Source organism: Aquarana catesbeiana, linkage group LG11 (assembly GCF_042186555.1).
Source record: "Aquarana catesbeiana isolate 2022-GZ linkage group LG11, ASM4218655v1, whole genome shotgun sequence".
Lineage (NCBI taxonomy): Eukaryota > Metazoa > Chordata > Amphibia > Anura > Ranidae > Aquarana > Aquarana catesbeiana.
In genome coordinates, this window is record NC_133334.1 from 140,295,629 (window position 1) to 140,311,509 (window position 15,881).

At 43.1% G+C, this 15,881-nt stretch overlaps 1 protein-coding gene across 1 annotated transcript in view; it reads right to left on the bottom strand.

Moving 5' to 3' along the window:
- Positions 1-15,881, bottom strand: part of HEATR3 (HEAT repeat containing 3) — a 121,468-nt gene that overhangs the window by 84,168 nt on the left and 21,419 nt on the right. The window contains exons 4-6 of the mRNA XM_073604998.1: positions 12,382-12,494; positions 338-447; positions 112-252 (exon numbers count right to left, since the gene is read on the bottom strand). Coding sequence (XP_073461099.1) covers positions 112-252; positions 338-447; positions 12,382-12,494 — 364 coding nt within the window. The remainder of the gene's footprint in view (positions 1-111; positions 253-337; positions 448-12,381; positions 12,495-15,881) is intronic.

The following is a 15,881-nucleotide window of genomic DNA, read 5'->3' on the forward strand; positions in this document are numbered from 1 at the left end:
GGTGAGTGTGTGTGAGAACTTCTAATTCATATACAACCCCTACGTGGTAGACAAGCCATCTTCAAAACTCAATTGCGCAGTTATTAGAACCTGAAGTGAGCATTTGTTTACCTGCAACCAAAGTTTTTAAAAGTTGCATCTCCATTGTAGTTGCAGTGATGCCAAGAACAGATTCCAATGTCCGCAGGGAAGCAGCATCCAAGGAGGCCAACAATTCGGAGTTGTCTTCGGTGACTGTTTGTAGACAGTAAGCTGTGTACACAAAACAAAATGCTGTGCAATTATTCCTTTTCAGATTATGGACTTTAACTATAAAAATGAAAACAAAGGATGCTACCTGCAGAGATTGCTAGTTCTATGTTAGTCGGGAACTTGCTTAGGCACTGGATAACAATGTCCACACAGTTTTCCTTGTCAAAGACAGATAAGGCTTTACTATTGCTTTCACTGTAGGGATGCAAGAGTGAGAAACCAGTTAATGTGTATCAAAACGGATTCTCAAAGCATATATTTCTTATCAAGTAAATATGTTAATTTCAATAATACTTGTAGGCCGACTTTCCTAAAACACTTAGGCTGGCCATACAGTGTTCAGTTTTTTTCAGCCAGGAAGTTGGGGAAAAAAACAAAAAAACAAAAACAAAACCGACTTCCCCATCCACACATTTGAGGTGGATGGGGGAATCTTACCTTCTCCAACAATTGGCTGCATGCACTGCTCCAAGCACAATTTTACAACAAGCCGGTTAATGAGAAGTCTAGATTGATTTCTCATGAATGGGGAACAGCCATACAAGGATCAGAATTTCAATCCATATGTGGCCATCTTTCTGCCTATTTGCAATACAAAAGGGGCTGGGATGAATACCTAGCCATCCACACAGCATTCCTTTAAATTATTCTGAACACCTGGGGGGCGGGAAAGATTGGAGATCATATGACCACTGTCACAGTGTTCACAAGATCTGAAGCTGGTCCCACTAGCTACCCATCTTTACTCCAGACCAGTGGTGGCCCTTTGGGCATGATTTCATCCACTGACACCAAAGAAGGGGCACGATTGCTACCAATGACACCAACAATGGGGCCCAATTCCTCCCAATGACACCAACGGGGGATCAATGATTACTCCTACTGATGCCGGGACATTTTCTACTCCCAGTGGACCCAGTCCAGCCCCCCTAAAGTCTGAAGGTCAGTAAAATGGTCTGGGGCAGAATCTCCAAACTTTTTTTTAAAAAAAGGGCCATCAGCTGTCTGGGACAGCTCAGTCCTTGTGCTGAGAGCGTACGCTCAGCACATAAGCATTGGCCACCCAGCCACGCATTTTTGCAGCATGTGGGCGTAAAAGCCGACCCTTTTTTGCAGCTGCACATATGTGTTGGCCAGTCATAAAGGGGTTATTTAGCATAGTGTCAAACAATATCACCCAGATTTCAGCTCTAAGTAGTACAACCCCAATTCCCCAAAGTTGGGACGTGCTGTAAAATCTACATAAAAACTGCATGCAAAGATATGTAAATCTCACATACCCATATCTTATTCACAAGAGAGAAAATAAATGCGGCATCCCTCTTTTAGAAACACTTTAAACATCTGGAAACCGAGGAGACCAGCTGCTGGAGTTTTGGGAGAGAAATGTTGTCCCATTCTTGTCTGATATACAATTCTAACTGCTCAACAGTCCTGAGTCTGGTCACATTTTTCATTTGAATATGTGCCAAATATTTCCTATTGATGAAAGGTCTGGACTGGCCAGATAAGTACCCATACTCTTCTACTACAAAACCATACAGTTGTCATAGATGCAGTATGCAGGTAAGCATTGTCCTGCAGAAATATGCAATGCCTTCCTGAAAAAAAAAAAAAAGAGAAGTCATCTGGATGGGGGCGTATGCTGCTCTGAAGCCTGGATATATTTTTCAGCATTGATTGTGCCTTTCCGCATGTGCAAGCTGCCCATTCCATACACACTAATGCACCCCCTTAACATCAGAGATTCAGGCTTTTGAACTGTACACTGATAACAAGCAGGAAGGTCCCCCTTCCCTAGTTCAGAGGATGCAGCACCCAGGGTTGCAAAAAAGAATGTCAAATTTCAGTTAGTCTGACCACAAAACAGTTTTCCACTTTGCAACAGACCATTTTAAATGAGCTTTGGCCCAGAGAAGACAGCAGTGTTTCTGGATCATGTTCAGATATGGCTTCTTCTTTGCATAATAGAACTTGAATTTTTGGATGGCAGTGGACGGTGTTCACAGACAGTGATTTTGTAGTATGCCTGAGCCCATGCAGTGATGTCCATCGCAGAACCATGCCTAAATTATCTCATGAAATGACACTTAAAATGTTTTATGAAGAATTGAGTTATAAAAATAATTATTAACTACAACTTTATCCGTGCCCATCAATGCAGCCTGCCCGTGCCCACCAATGCAGCCTGCCTTTGCAGGGAAAGAGAGGAGAGGAATTGCCGGCTGGAAGAGGAGTGCCGAGGAACATCACAGCTTTCATTTCAATTGCTGTGTTCCCGCTGCTCGCCGTCACATACAGCCCTGCCTCCTGGCCGGGGAACTTTGATAGACGTCGCACGTCCCGGGATTGGACGGGTGATCCATCTATCAAAGTCCCGAGACCAGGAGGAGGGGCAGTATGTGACAGCGAGGGTGGGGAACACACGGCAATTGAAATGAAATCCGCTAATGATGTTCCCCGTGCTCTGATCATCTGGCCACTTGGTCTCCTCTCTTCCCCTCTGCGATTGCTGGGAGAAAGGCTCCCATACAACCCCGGTGCTCGCCTCCCTGCTCCCAGGCAGCCATAGCTCGCCAGCCCTCAAATTCCACTCACAATATGCAAGCAGGCAGGTGGAATTTTTGAGGGCTGCTGTAGATGATATATTTGAAGCCTTTGCAATTTTATGTTGAGGAACATTGTGAAATTGTTCTACAATGGGACGCAGCTTTTCACAGATTGGTGAACCTCTGCCCATTTATACTTCTAAGGCACTCTGACTCTCCAAGATGCTCTTTTTATACCAAATAAATAATGTTACTGACCTGTTGCCAATTAACCTAATTAGTAGCAATATGTTCTTCCAACTCTTCCTTGTTAGTACCACTTACGTTGCCAACTTTTTGTTGCCCTGTCCCAACTTTAAGACATGTTGCTGCCATCAATTTCAAAAGTCCCTATTTTTTTTCTTAAAATAGTACATTTATTCAGTTAAAGGCTTGGTTCACACTAGTCGGCTCCAAACTCGAGTGATTTTCAGCGCAACTTTTGGAGTTTGACTTTGATACGACTTTTATGTGACTTTGAAAGGACTTTTATACTTTGTTGCACTGAAGTCGTATCAAAGTATTGCAGGAACCTTTTCTGGAGTCGCAGCAACATCGGTAGTGTCAATTGGAACTGCTCTCAGAGATACATGGCATTTCACAAGTCCTGCAACTTTGGGTCTTTGAGTCAGATCCTAAGGCATGAGTGTGAACCGAGCCTAAACATTTGCTATGTTTTTTTATTTTCTATTGTTAATAAAACATGGGTTTATGAGACTTGCAAATCATTACATTGTGTTATGTAGATTTAACACAGCATTCCAAATTTTTTGTAAATGGGGTTGTAAAAGATAAGACATCTAAACAAAGATTATTCTTATTGTTCTCTGTGGACTAATGCACAGGGAACATGCCTGTTAATCCAATTAAGCACATTACAGCAAATTGAACAAACTGGAAGAGTTTAATCAGTTAAATATCTGTACATTAGTACGGCCAATCAGCCAGTAATCGTTCAACAATACAGCCGATGCCTTCACTTTCATCAAAATAAATAAAAATATCCAATTAACCACTTCAGCCTCGAGCCTCTTTTGGACACTTGTTGTTTACAAGTTAAAATCTTTTTTTTTGCTAGAAAATTACCGAATATACTTGAGTATAAGTCGAATTTTTCAGCACATTTTTTTGTGCTGAAAGTGCCCCCCTCGACTTATACTCGAGTCAAGCACTTTTCTGCAGCAAAAAATGTCATTTTCCGAACCGACTTTGGGGCCCCGTATCTCAGGGCCACTTGGTGCTAGGAACCCCAAATTTGGTGTGCAAACCCAGAGGAACTGGTACCACAACATATCCAAAGCTGAAGTTCCTAGCATTAAGTGGCTCCGAGATACGGGGCCCCAAATTCGGTTCGGAAAAGGTCATTCTCTGCTGCAGAAAAGTGCTTGACATTTTCTGAACTGAATTTGGGGCCCCATATCTCAGGGCCACTTGGTGCTAGGAACCCCAAATTTGGTATGCGAACCCAGTGGAACTGGTACCATAACATATCCAAAGGGTTCCTAGCACCAAGTGGCCCTGAGATACGGGGCCCCAAAACCGGTTCGGAAAATGTCATTCTCTGCTGCAGAAAAGTGCTTGACGTTTTCTGAACTGAATTTTGGGGCCCTGTATCTCGGGGCCACTTAGTGCTAGAAACACCAGCTTTGGAAATTTTATGGTGCTAGTTTGGGTTTGCACACCAAATTTAGGGTTCTTAGCACTAAGTGGCCCCGAGATACGGGGCCCCAAATTTGTTCAACTGTGTCCATCTGCAGCAATGTCATTTCGGGACCCTTTGGGTTCAGAGACCCCAAATTTTGGCCGCAGTTAGGGGGCATCTAGGAACCCTTAACTACCGAATTTGAAGTTCAGGGGACCTATGGCTGCAAATGGGCACAGTGATGCTGCAAATGGGCATTGTTGACCCTCTTTTCCACTTACAAGTAGCTGTGCATTTCTCACCCTCGTCTTATACTCGGGTCAATACGTTTTTCCCATTTTTTTTGTGGTAAATTAGGGCCTCGACTTATACTCGAGTATATACGGTACTTAGAACCTCCCAACATTATAAATTTTTTTTCTAACACCCTAGAGAATAAAATGGCGATCATTGCAATACTTTCTGACACACTGTATTTGCGCAGTGGTCTTACAAGCGCACTTTTTTGGGGGGGGAAAAAAAAATACAACTTTTTTGAATTAAAAAAAAAAAAAATAAGACAATAGTAAGGTTAGCCCAATTGTTTTTTATATTGTGAAAGATAACGTTACGCCGAGTAAATGGATACCCAACATGTCACACTTCAAAATTGCGCCTGCTTGTGGAATGGCGACAAACTTTTACCCTTAAAAAGGCGAAGTTTAAAAATTTCTACAGGTTACCAGTTTTTAGTTACAGAGGAGGTCTAGGGCTGGAATTATTGCTCTTACTCTAACGATCGTGGCAATATCACATGTGTGGTTTGAACACAGTTTTCATATGCGGGCGCTATTTTACTTTATATTTTGAAATGGTCTTTTAAAAAAAAAAAAAACGCATGACCTCTTAAATATGAGATCTGGGGTCAACCAAAAATAAAGAAAAAAACCCCTCCTTTAAGAGCTATGAGCGGAAGTGACGTTTGACGTCGCTTCCGCCCTCTCATGCTATGGAGCCAAACAGGGGCAATCTTCCCCTCAGTCAGCAGCCAGGCATCCACGGGAGAGGACGCGATAGTCTCCGCCGCTACCAGCGGGTCCCGTAAGCGGCGGAGAGGGGGGTGGTTACTTCTCCCACCACCGATAAAAGTGATCTCACAGCGAATACGCCGCAGAGACCACTTATCTTGAAGAGAAAACGCACTCCGTTCCCGAAAATACCGTGGTTATGGCAGTAGCGTCAAAATACTGACGTACGGTTACGGCGATTTGCATGGAGTGGTTAAAGAAAAAGACAGTACAGGTGCTTTTGTATGTCCCTTTCAATAAAATTGTACGCTTAGAAATGAATACTATATAGATGACCATGTGCTAGCTGGATAACCTGGATAATAGCCCTCTAATTAAATTTTCCAATGACTGGAACTTCCATAAGGTGGGTAGAGTAGACCTCTCAAAACCCAGAACTGGAAGGCCAGAAACTGCCTGATCCTCAAGAACAAAAAATTCAGTCTGCTCAAAAACATTCTAACCCCCTCCCTACTCCTGCATTAGTGGTCGGTGCCAGTAAAATTTAACCCCACAGCACTGGTAATCACTTACCAGATCATATACTTTCAGTCTCCAAACTGTGGCCCAGAGGCCAGATGCGGCCCTTTGCGTGCCTTTATTTATACAAGATACTATTCTGCCAACTGACACCAATAATGGTGCACTATTCCTCCCTAGGATTCCAATGATGGGGCACTATCCCCCCCCCCCCCCCCCCCAATTACCAAATGTGGCGATGTTTACTCCCACTGATGCCAGGAAAGTTTCCATTCCCGCTGGCCACAGCCGCCCCCACCCCCAAAAGTCTGAAGGACACTAAATTGGTCCTTTTTTTTTTAGAAAGTTTGGAGACTCCTGATATACTCCAATGCGACAGAGTGAGACAGAGTCTCTTTCAGTGCCAGGCACTGAATGCAGGCACTTGGTGACAAAAAGGTGCCAAACAATGTGTTAACCACTTAAGCACCAGAAGGATTTGCCCCCTTAACCACTTGAGGTCCGGGGCATAGCCGAATGACGGCTACAGCGCGGACCTCAATCTCCGGGAGGACGTAATATGACGTCCTCCCCTTTCCTCGTTCCCCGTGCGCGCTCATGTGCGCGCATCAGGGAAATTCTGTGCTGGCCGTGTCCCTTGGACACAGCCAGTCACAGATCGCGGTAAACGGCCAATCACAGCGGCCATTTACAGCGCGATCGCCGGTTCCAATGAGAGATGATCTCAAATGTAAACATATGAGATCATCTCTCATTGCCGTCTCTCTCTCCTCACACAGAGACCGCGTGTGAGGAGAGAGGATACTGCAGCGATCTGTGAATTGTGTGAGTTCTATCTGTTGTAAAAGTGTCCAAACAGTGCCCAAACAGTGCCCAAACAGTGCCGTGGGATCTGTGCCAGTCAGTGCCCACCTGTGCCAATCTGTGCTCACCTGTGCCATTGGTGATCAGTGTCAAGACATCTGCAGTGCCCACCTGTGCCACCTCAGCGGTGCCCACCTGTGCCAATCAGTGCCCATCTGTGCCGCCTCATCAGTACAATCAGTGCACATCTGTGCCGCCTCATCAGTGGCCATCTGTGCTGCCTCATATGTGTCCATCTGTGCCGCTTTATTCAGTGCCCATCTGTGCCGCCACATCTGTGTCACCTCATCAGTGCACAACTGTTCCGCCACCTCAGTGCCCATCTGTGCCACCTCAGTGCCCATCTGTGCCACCTCAGTGCCCATCTGTGCCACCTCATCAGTGCCACCTCATCAGTGCCCATCTGTGCAGCTTCATCAGTGCCCATCTGTGCAGCTTCATCAGTGCCCATCTGTGCAGCTTCATCAGTGCCCATCTGTGCCCATCTGTGTAATCAGTGCACATCTGTGCAGCCTCATCAGTGCACATCTGTGCAGCCTCATTAGTGCCGCCTCATCAGTGCACACCTGTGCCGCCTCATCAGTGCACACCTGTGCCGCCTCATCAGTGCACACCTGTGCCGCCTCATCAGTGCACACCTGTGCCGCCTCAGTGCCCATCTGTGCTCATCAGTACCGCCTCATCAGTGCCGGCTTAGCACACACCTGTGAAGTCGCATCATCACCAGCAAGCATGTCCAAAAGAGTCTTTTCCGCCGAGGAGGCATACCAGATTCTTTCCCAGGCCGACGAGAGCAACGCGGAGCTCTCTTGTTCGGATTCCATTTCAAACTCCGATTCTGAGTCGGACGTCAATTATGAGCCAGTCCTCAGTAGTGGAACACTGAGTGACTCAGAGGAGGAAGAAATTTGGCCCGCCAAACGAAGGCGTTCTAGTGTGGAGGCAGTGGCATCCACCAGCACCGCAGTGCCTTCCACCAGCACCGCCTTCCACCAGCACCGCACTGCCTTCCACCAGCACCGCACTGCCTTCCACCAGCACCGCACTGCCTTCCACCAGCACCGCACTGCCTTCCACCAGCACCGCACTGCCTTCCACCAGCACCGCACTGCCTTCGCAAAAAAGGCCAAGGACCCATGCCAGCCTTCCCTATGCCCTTCAAAACCCCTTGTGGCTTTCTCCTAATTCAGGAGAAGCCAACATTCCCCCTTTCACTGCCCAGCCAGGAGTCCAGGTGGACACGGAAAATTTTTCTCCAATCAATTTTTTTGATTTAATTTTTACAGAGGACATGTTATCAACAATTGTGGCCCAGTGCAACCTTTATGCACAGCAATTTATTCTAAATAACCCAACGTCCTATTATGCCCGTCCCTATGAGTGGAGAGACCTAACGGTGGAGGAGTTGAAGGTTTTTTTAGGCCTCACATTTGCTATGGGACTCACCAAAAAAAAACACCTTGAATTCCTATTGGTCAACCCTCCCCATCCACCACATGCCAATCTTCTCCAAGGTAATGCCCAGAACCAGATACCAAATGATAATGAGGTTCCTTCATTTTAATGATAACACCCAGTGCCCTCCCCGAAATGACCCAAATTATGACAGGCTTTTCAAAATTCGGCCAATATTAAATTATTTTTCTGAATTATTCCCCCAGCTGTTTACCCCGGACCAACATATATGTGTGGATGAGTCCCTTGTTAAATTTAGTGGCAGGCTTAAAATTAAGCAATTTATCCCCAGCAAAAGGGCCCGCTATGGGGTGAAGGTGTACAAACTATGTGACCGAGTCACAGGGTACATGTATGCCTTCAAAGTGTACGAAGGGAAGGACACCCAGCTGCAACCCCCTAATTGCCCGGACTACTTGGGATCAAGCGGGAAAATTGTTTGGGACCTGATATACCCCCTACTGGAAAAAGGCTACCACCTGTACGTAGATAACTTCTACACATCTCTGCCCCTGTTCCACAACCTTCACCGGAAGAAGACGCCTGCATGTGGAACCATAAAAAGGAACCGGAAGGGCTTTCCTCAAAGTCTTGTCAATAAGAGGTTGAGGAAAGGAGAAACGGCAAGCCTACGGAACAAGGAGATTTTGGCAGTGAAGTGGAGGGACAGAAGAGATGTCTATATGTTATCTTCAATCCACAATGATACCTTCGTAGAAATCCCTAGAAGAAATGGCCCCATTCAAAAACCAAAATGCGTTTATGAATATAATTTGTACATGGGGGGAGTCGACTTCAATGACCAAATGATGGAACCATACCTTGCCACAAGACGGACATACCATTGGTATAAGAAAGTCGCAATTTATTTTTTTCAATTGGCCATATACAACTCATATGTAATTTACCGTAACTCCACCCAAAACCCCAAACGCTTCCTTGGCTACCAAGAGGAAATTTACACTGCCCTAATATTCCCGAACGGCCCCCCAGAAACCATCCGATCAGATGTTCTTAGTCGACTCTCCGAGCGCCACTTTCCAGATAGACTCCCTCCCAGACCAACAGGCCAACGACGTCAAAAAAGATGTAAGGTGTGTACCAGAGCAGGAATCAGAAGAGATACATCTTATTACTGTGCCCAATGCCCTTCCGAACCAGGCCTCTGCATAAGTGAATGCTTTTGCCGTTACCATACTTCACTAAATTATTAGTGAAGTATGGTAACGTAATCCTCAGTTCCTGCCTTCACACACCTTCACACCCCTTATGCCACTACCTGCTCTGTAAATGACCCTGGCTTGTTATTCGACCACGCTTCTGCCTGCCGATTCTGTACATACCGCTGCCTGATCTGGAACTGACCCTGGACTGTTTGACCATGATATTTGCCTGCCTCTTGGACTGATCTTGTACCCTCCAACTGGACTAGTGGGATTCAAGACAGGGGTCTCACATATGTGAGGGGCTCCAGAATTGTTTTTCTGGATGAAGAAAACTATTTTTTTTGTTTTCTCATTCCTAGATTAGGGTCTGGAGACTCGGAGGCTTCAAAGAGATTTGGGTGGGAGAAGCCTCTACCCCTGTCCCCATTCTGTCCTGAATGAAGCCCTACTGCTGCCTGTAGGACTTACTGCCATTATGTCCCTGCCTGTCGCACTGACCACACCACATGGACCTGCCTACTACCAGGACCAATATTTATGGCACTTCTGACAATATCTCTGCCTGCACTAACCCTGGACTGTATATGGGCAGTATCCCTGCCTGCTGCCTGGACCAGTGCTATCCTCCTGTGTACAACTGCGCTACTACAACCACAGGTAATCTTTTGTTTACACTTTGCTCAGCATAATGTATTTTGGGGTGTAATTCTTGGTATGTGCATGCTATGTGTTCCTTGCATGTTGGATCTCTGTATGTGGTCAGGCTGTGTAGAAGTCTGACACATGTGGTATCGCCATACTCAGGAGGAGTAGCAGAATGTATTTTGGGGTTTCATGTTTGCTATCTAAATGCTAGGTGCTGGAAATATCTTATAAACTGACAACTTTGTGTAAAAAAAAAAAAAAAAAAAAAAAAAAAAAAAAAAGCGTTTATTTTTTTCCACATTTTCCAAAAACTTCTGGAAAAAAAATGAACCGTTCAAAAGACTCATTAGGCCTCATAGATTATACGTTGGGGTGTTAGCTTTCCAAAATGGTGTCATTTTGTGGGTGTTTCCATTGTCCTGGTGCTCCAGGGCCTTCAAAAGTGTAATAGGTGGTTGAGAAATGAGATGTGTAATTTATGCTCCTAGAACACCTGATGGTGCTCCCTGCATGTTGGGCCTCTATGTGCCCAGGCAGTGAAAAAATCCCACACATGTGGTATCGTTATACTCAGGAGGAGTAGCAGAATGTGTTTTGGGGTGTCATTTGTGGTATGCACATGCCATGTGAGAGAAATAAGCTATTACAATGACAATTTTGTGAAAAAATAAAAAAAAATAAAAATCTTAATATTGCAAAGAATTGTGGGAAAAAAATTACAACTTCAAATAACTCACCATGCCTCTTACTAAATACCTTGAAATGTCTACTTTCCAAAAAGGGGTCATTTGTGCTTTCCTGGCTTGTTAGGGTCTCAAGAAATGAGATAGGCCACCAGTAAATCAGATGTGATACTTTTTTTATGATTTGCACCATAGCTTGTAGACTCTAAAACTTTCAAACAGACCAAATAATTTCCACAAATTTTGGGTTATTTTTACCAAAGATATGTAGCAGTATAAATTGTGGCTAAAATTTATGAAGAAAAATTAACAATTTGCAAAATTTTAATCACAGAAATTAAGAAAAATTCGTTTTTTTTCAAAATTTTTGGTCTTTTTTCATTTATAGCGCAAAAAATAAAAAACCCAGGAGGTGATCAAATACCACCAAAAGAAAGCTCTATTTGTATGGAAAAAAGGACAAAAAAATAATTTGGGTAGAGTGTTGCATGACTGAGTAATTGTCATTCAAAGTGTGAGAGCACTGAAAGCTGAAAATTGGTCTGGACAGGAGGGGGGTTTAAGTGCCCAGTAAGCAAGTGGTTAATGACCAGAGCACTTTTTACAATTTGGCACTGCGCTGCTTTAACTGGTAATTGCGTGGTCATGCAATGCTGTACCCAAACAAAATTTGCATCCTTTTTTTCCCTACAAATAGAGCTTTCTTTTGGTGGTATTTGATCACCTCTGGGATTTGGCAATATAAAACGAAAAAAGACCGAAAATTTTGAAAGAAATTATTTTCTACTTTTTGTTATAAAAAAAAAAAAAAAAAAAAAAAAAAAACAATAAACTCAATTTTAGGCCAAAATGTATCCAGCCACATGTCTTGGGTAAAAAAAAAATTTGCAATAAGCATATATTTATTGGTTTGCACAAATGTTATAGCATCTACAAACTATGGTACATTTTCTGTAATTTTTAGTTTATGACTGCCTATTTCATTTCTTGAGGTGCTAAAATGGCAGTATAAAACCCTCCCAAATAACCCCATTTTGGAAAGTTGACACCCCAATGAATTTGCTGAGAGGCATGTTGAGCCCATAGAAAATTGTATTTTTTGTCACAAGTGATTAAAAAAAAAAAAAAAAAAAAAAAAACAAAGTTGTCACTAAATGATATATTGCTGCGCATTATATTGCAGAAACTGAGCGTTTGGTGTAGACATCATTGAACATTCTTCTAATGGGACCCCTGTGACGGATACGGTGGAACGGTGAGGTAACGGTAAGCCCAATTTAAACCAGCAGTTCCTTCAGGGTCAGTGCTACATACATACTATATATTATAAAAATGTCAGTTTTAGCAAATATAATTCAGTGTAAATCCAGCACTTTATTGTTCATATGTATTGGGATATTTATAGTACTACACTACGTTTATTTGTTCTAAGGAATTTGGTATCACAAATCGCTGTATGTTGTATTGCAGAGGGTTTTGATATAATTATCTATGAACTATGTACAATGGTTTATTTTCAAACATTTCTGTGCAATGAAATGAATAAAAATACAAACTTACCACATATTCCACAGGACATTAATAGCCTGGTTCGCAATATCTTCAACATAGTTCTTTGGCAAGTCTTTGCCATTCGTTGACGGCACCAGATTGGAATCTAAACCGGTGGAACACTGTAGAGTGAAACAAAGGACACAGGATAAGTTGATAAGTTAGTGTTTTTTTGTTTTTTTTTGTTTTTTTTTTATTTGGGAGATGAGTGATTGAGCCCCTTAAAAATAAGTCAACAATCTATACTCTGCACAAAATCAATATTTACAAGAAAGCTGCCCATCAGCTCACTAAAAACTAGATCACCATGGCTTCACTTTGTCCCTCATGCCCCATAGGAAACCAGGTACTTGCTTTATGACACATAAAAGTTAATGAAACTATGGCATTAATTTACTAAAGCTGGAGAGTGCAAAAATCAGGCTCACTTCTGCATAGAAACCAATCAGCTTCCAGGTTTTTTTGTCAAAGCTTAATTGAACAAGTTGAGGTTAGAAGCTTATTTCTCTGCAGAAGGAAGACTGATTTTGCACTCTCCAGCTTTAGTAAATAAACCCCTATATCCCTAAAAGGGACAATTCAAAATGATGCACTGTAGTTACATGTGACCAAAACATGTATTTTAACACACATTACATCAATGCATCTGCAGTGCAGCATGTGTTACATAGTCAAAAATGCTGCAAATGCGGTTGTTCATGCATTAATATTGGCTGCCTTAATGCACGAGCGTCAACCAACAAATAGACGGCAATATATAAACAGAGAGCCGCTATTGCTATCTGCACTCTAATACACTCTACTGGGGTACACATTGCAGCCCACATTTTATGGCTCATTTATAAAATGCAGACCACTGTGTTGCTCCTTGGTGTTCTTAAAAGCTTAATGTCCAACTTTCAGTCATTTTATTTTTTTCAATGCAGTGGGGCTGTGCTCGCTCTGGACGGGTCAACTGCTGTTTTTTTTCAGGGGTGAGCACAAAGTTTAAACTTAGCAGATCTGCCAATCCTCTGGAAAACCGCGGTTTCCCACAATCCAGTGGTGGACTGTTACTGTCTATGGAGCGTGCCAACGTCAGAAACAGTCCATTTTCAAGACACCTGGAGCGTGGGTGTGCTGGCCCAGTCTTGTGAGGGGGGGGGGGGAAATCAGCGGATCGGATAAGTATATCTCCCCTAGAACAAAACAAAAACAAGCAGTTACTCCCATGCAGAGCGGGTACTGCCCCACAGCATGGGAACAGAAAACATTTTTCCCAGAGTTCCGCATTAACAACAGAGTTCTGTAAGTGGAAGAGAGCTGGCTATGTAACTTTGACTGGTCACGACCGGGCTCTCCTTCAGCTTGATTTTTAACACTCTTCCTAAAGAAAGCCCTGAGCGTTATAATTGTGTGGTATCTTTCTTAAAGCAGTGGCATGGCCCTATATGAAAATCAATACAGAAATATAGGGGAGAGACGAATCCTCTACTCCAGCCGGCAACGAGTGTATAGCACATGCGCAGGAGTGACCAGGTGGGGGGGGGGGGGAACGTGCTTTGCTTCTCCTGGGCATTCACTTTTCACTCCTCAGGCGCGAGGTTTGTCCTCATGACTCTGCCTGGCCAAGGGGAGTCTTGTGATGTCACGACCCCGCCCACCGAGCGCTGAAAAATATAGACCCGCCCACTGATTCCAGAGTTTTGCGGGGCTCCAACTGCAGAAGGGGGGGACATTTCAAAAGGTAATAGGAAGAAAAACACTTGTACAAATGGTTATAAAGGCTTGCTTCTATGTTTCATGTGGTCAAGTATTTGATTCATGCTTCATACTTCACAAGTGACCTCTCTCATTGAATTCATACTTCACAAGGGATCTCTCTCATTGAATTCATACTTCACAAATGATCTCTCTCAATGAATTCAAACTGCCTATGAACTTTTGTACATGTGCAAAGTTGTTTGATTTCACCATTTTGCACTTTAGATGAAACTGGATTTACATTTAAACGTGTTTAATTTTTGAACTGTGTTGGTTTTACATGGAACATTGTACAGCAGTCACAGCTTACTTTTGCACTTTATTTGGTACACACATTTGTATAATTTGATTGTTTAATTTACAGCGCTGCACTTTATATTATACATTTTGTCCCTGTGTCCAATATCTGGGTTATAGTGCTTAGCTGTTTTTGTTTTTTCCCCCCACCAAGCACGGATATTATTTTTAGTTATATATTAATCAGTGCATTTGGTTATAGCACTGGTCTCCAAAAAGTATCACTCAGATTGTCCACTGCAATGTTGCTGTCCTGCAAAAAAAAAAAAAAAAAAAAAATATAATAATATATAATTTTTTTTTTTTTTTTTTTTTTTATTATTTTCGCAGATCGCTGCCATTACCAGTAAAAAATAAGAGTTCCTAAATCTATAACCGTAGTTTGAAGATGCTATAACTTTTGCGCAAACCAATCAACAAACACTTACTGTGATTTTTTTTTACATATACATATTTTTTCTTTTTTTTCTTTCAAAATTATCGGTCTTATTTTGTTTATAGCATAGCATTTGGGTACAGCGTCGCAAGACCGAGCAATTGTCAGTTAAAACGATGCAGTGCCTTATCGCAAAAAGGGGTCTTGTCAGGAAGTGGGTAAAACCTTCCAGAGCTGAGGTGGTTAAAGAAAATCTCCACAAAGCAGCTTTTTGTGGCTTTCCCTAGAAGAAAAAATTATCTCCACAAATTCAATGGAATAGCCAGCTTTAAAAAAAAATAATAAATAAAAGTTTGGCTCTTCTGCTGCACTCCCAATGCCCAGTATTCTTCTGGTTCCGGAGTGTCATTCTACAGTGTATAGACTTAAAAGTATGTTTTGTTTTGTTTTTTTGCCCATTTATACTTACCTACTGTAGGTGGATGAAGCCGCAGTCCGATGCTGCATCTGTCCCCTGCCGCCTCTTCACTGAGAGTCGAGTGCTCGGTTCTCACAGATACCCGAGCGGAGAGCCTCTCACTGTCAATCAGCAGCTCTCCATTCTGCTCCTCCATGCTCATTGGAGCACTGAGCTGTGGAGGGGTGAGGATCGGCAATCTCAGGCTCTCAGTGGCTCGCTGAGAGCCTGAGACCGGTATCAGTCCAGGCACCTGACGAATCCAGACTTTGTCGGAATGATGCAGTGCCTGGACTGATTCCTGTGACAACAGCAGAGAGCGGACTTCAGTTGAAAATGGGTCACAGGAGTGCAAAACGAATTGCACGCCTGTGACCCATAGGAGAAGTCCAGTCAAACGAGCTCAGGCTAAACTTCTCCTTTAAAGAGTTGGTGCCATAGAAGTCTGCTGGGATAACCTGACTTTCCAGAATGCTGCAGAGTGTAGCTTTGGACCCAATAAATAAAACAAACAGTGAAGACCTAAAACTATACAGAACATCAACCTTATGCATACTGTATATCTCCCACATCTGGAGGAAAAAAAATAAAAAATACATCTATCTTTTTGAATTCTAAACAGGATTTTTCATCTCG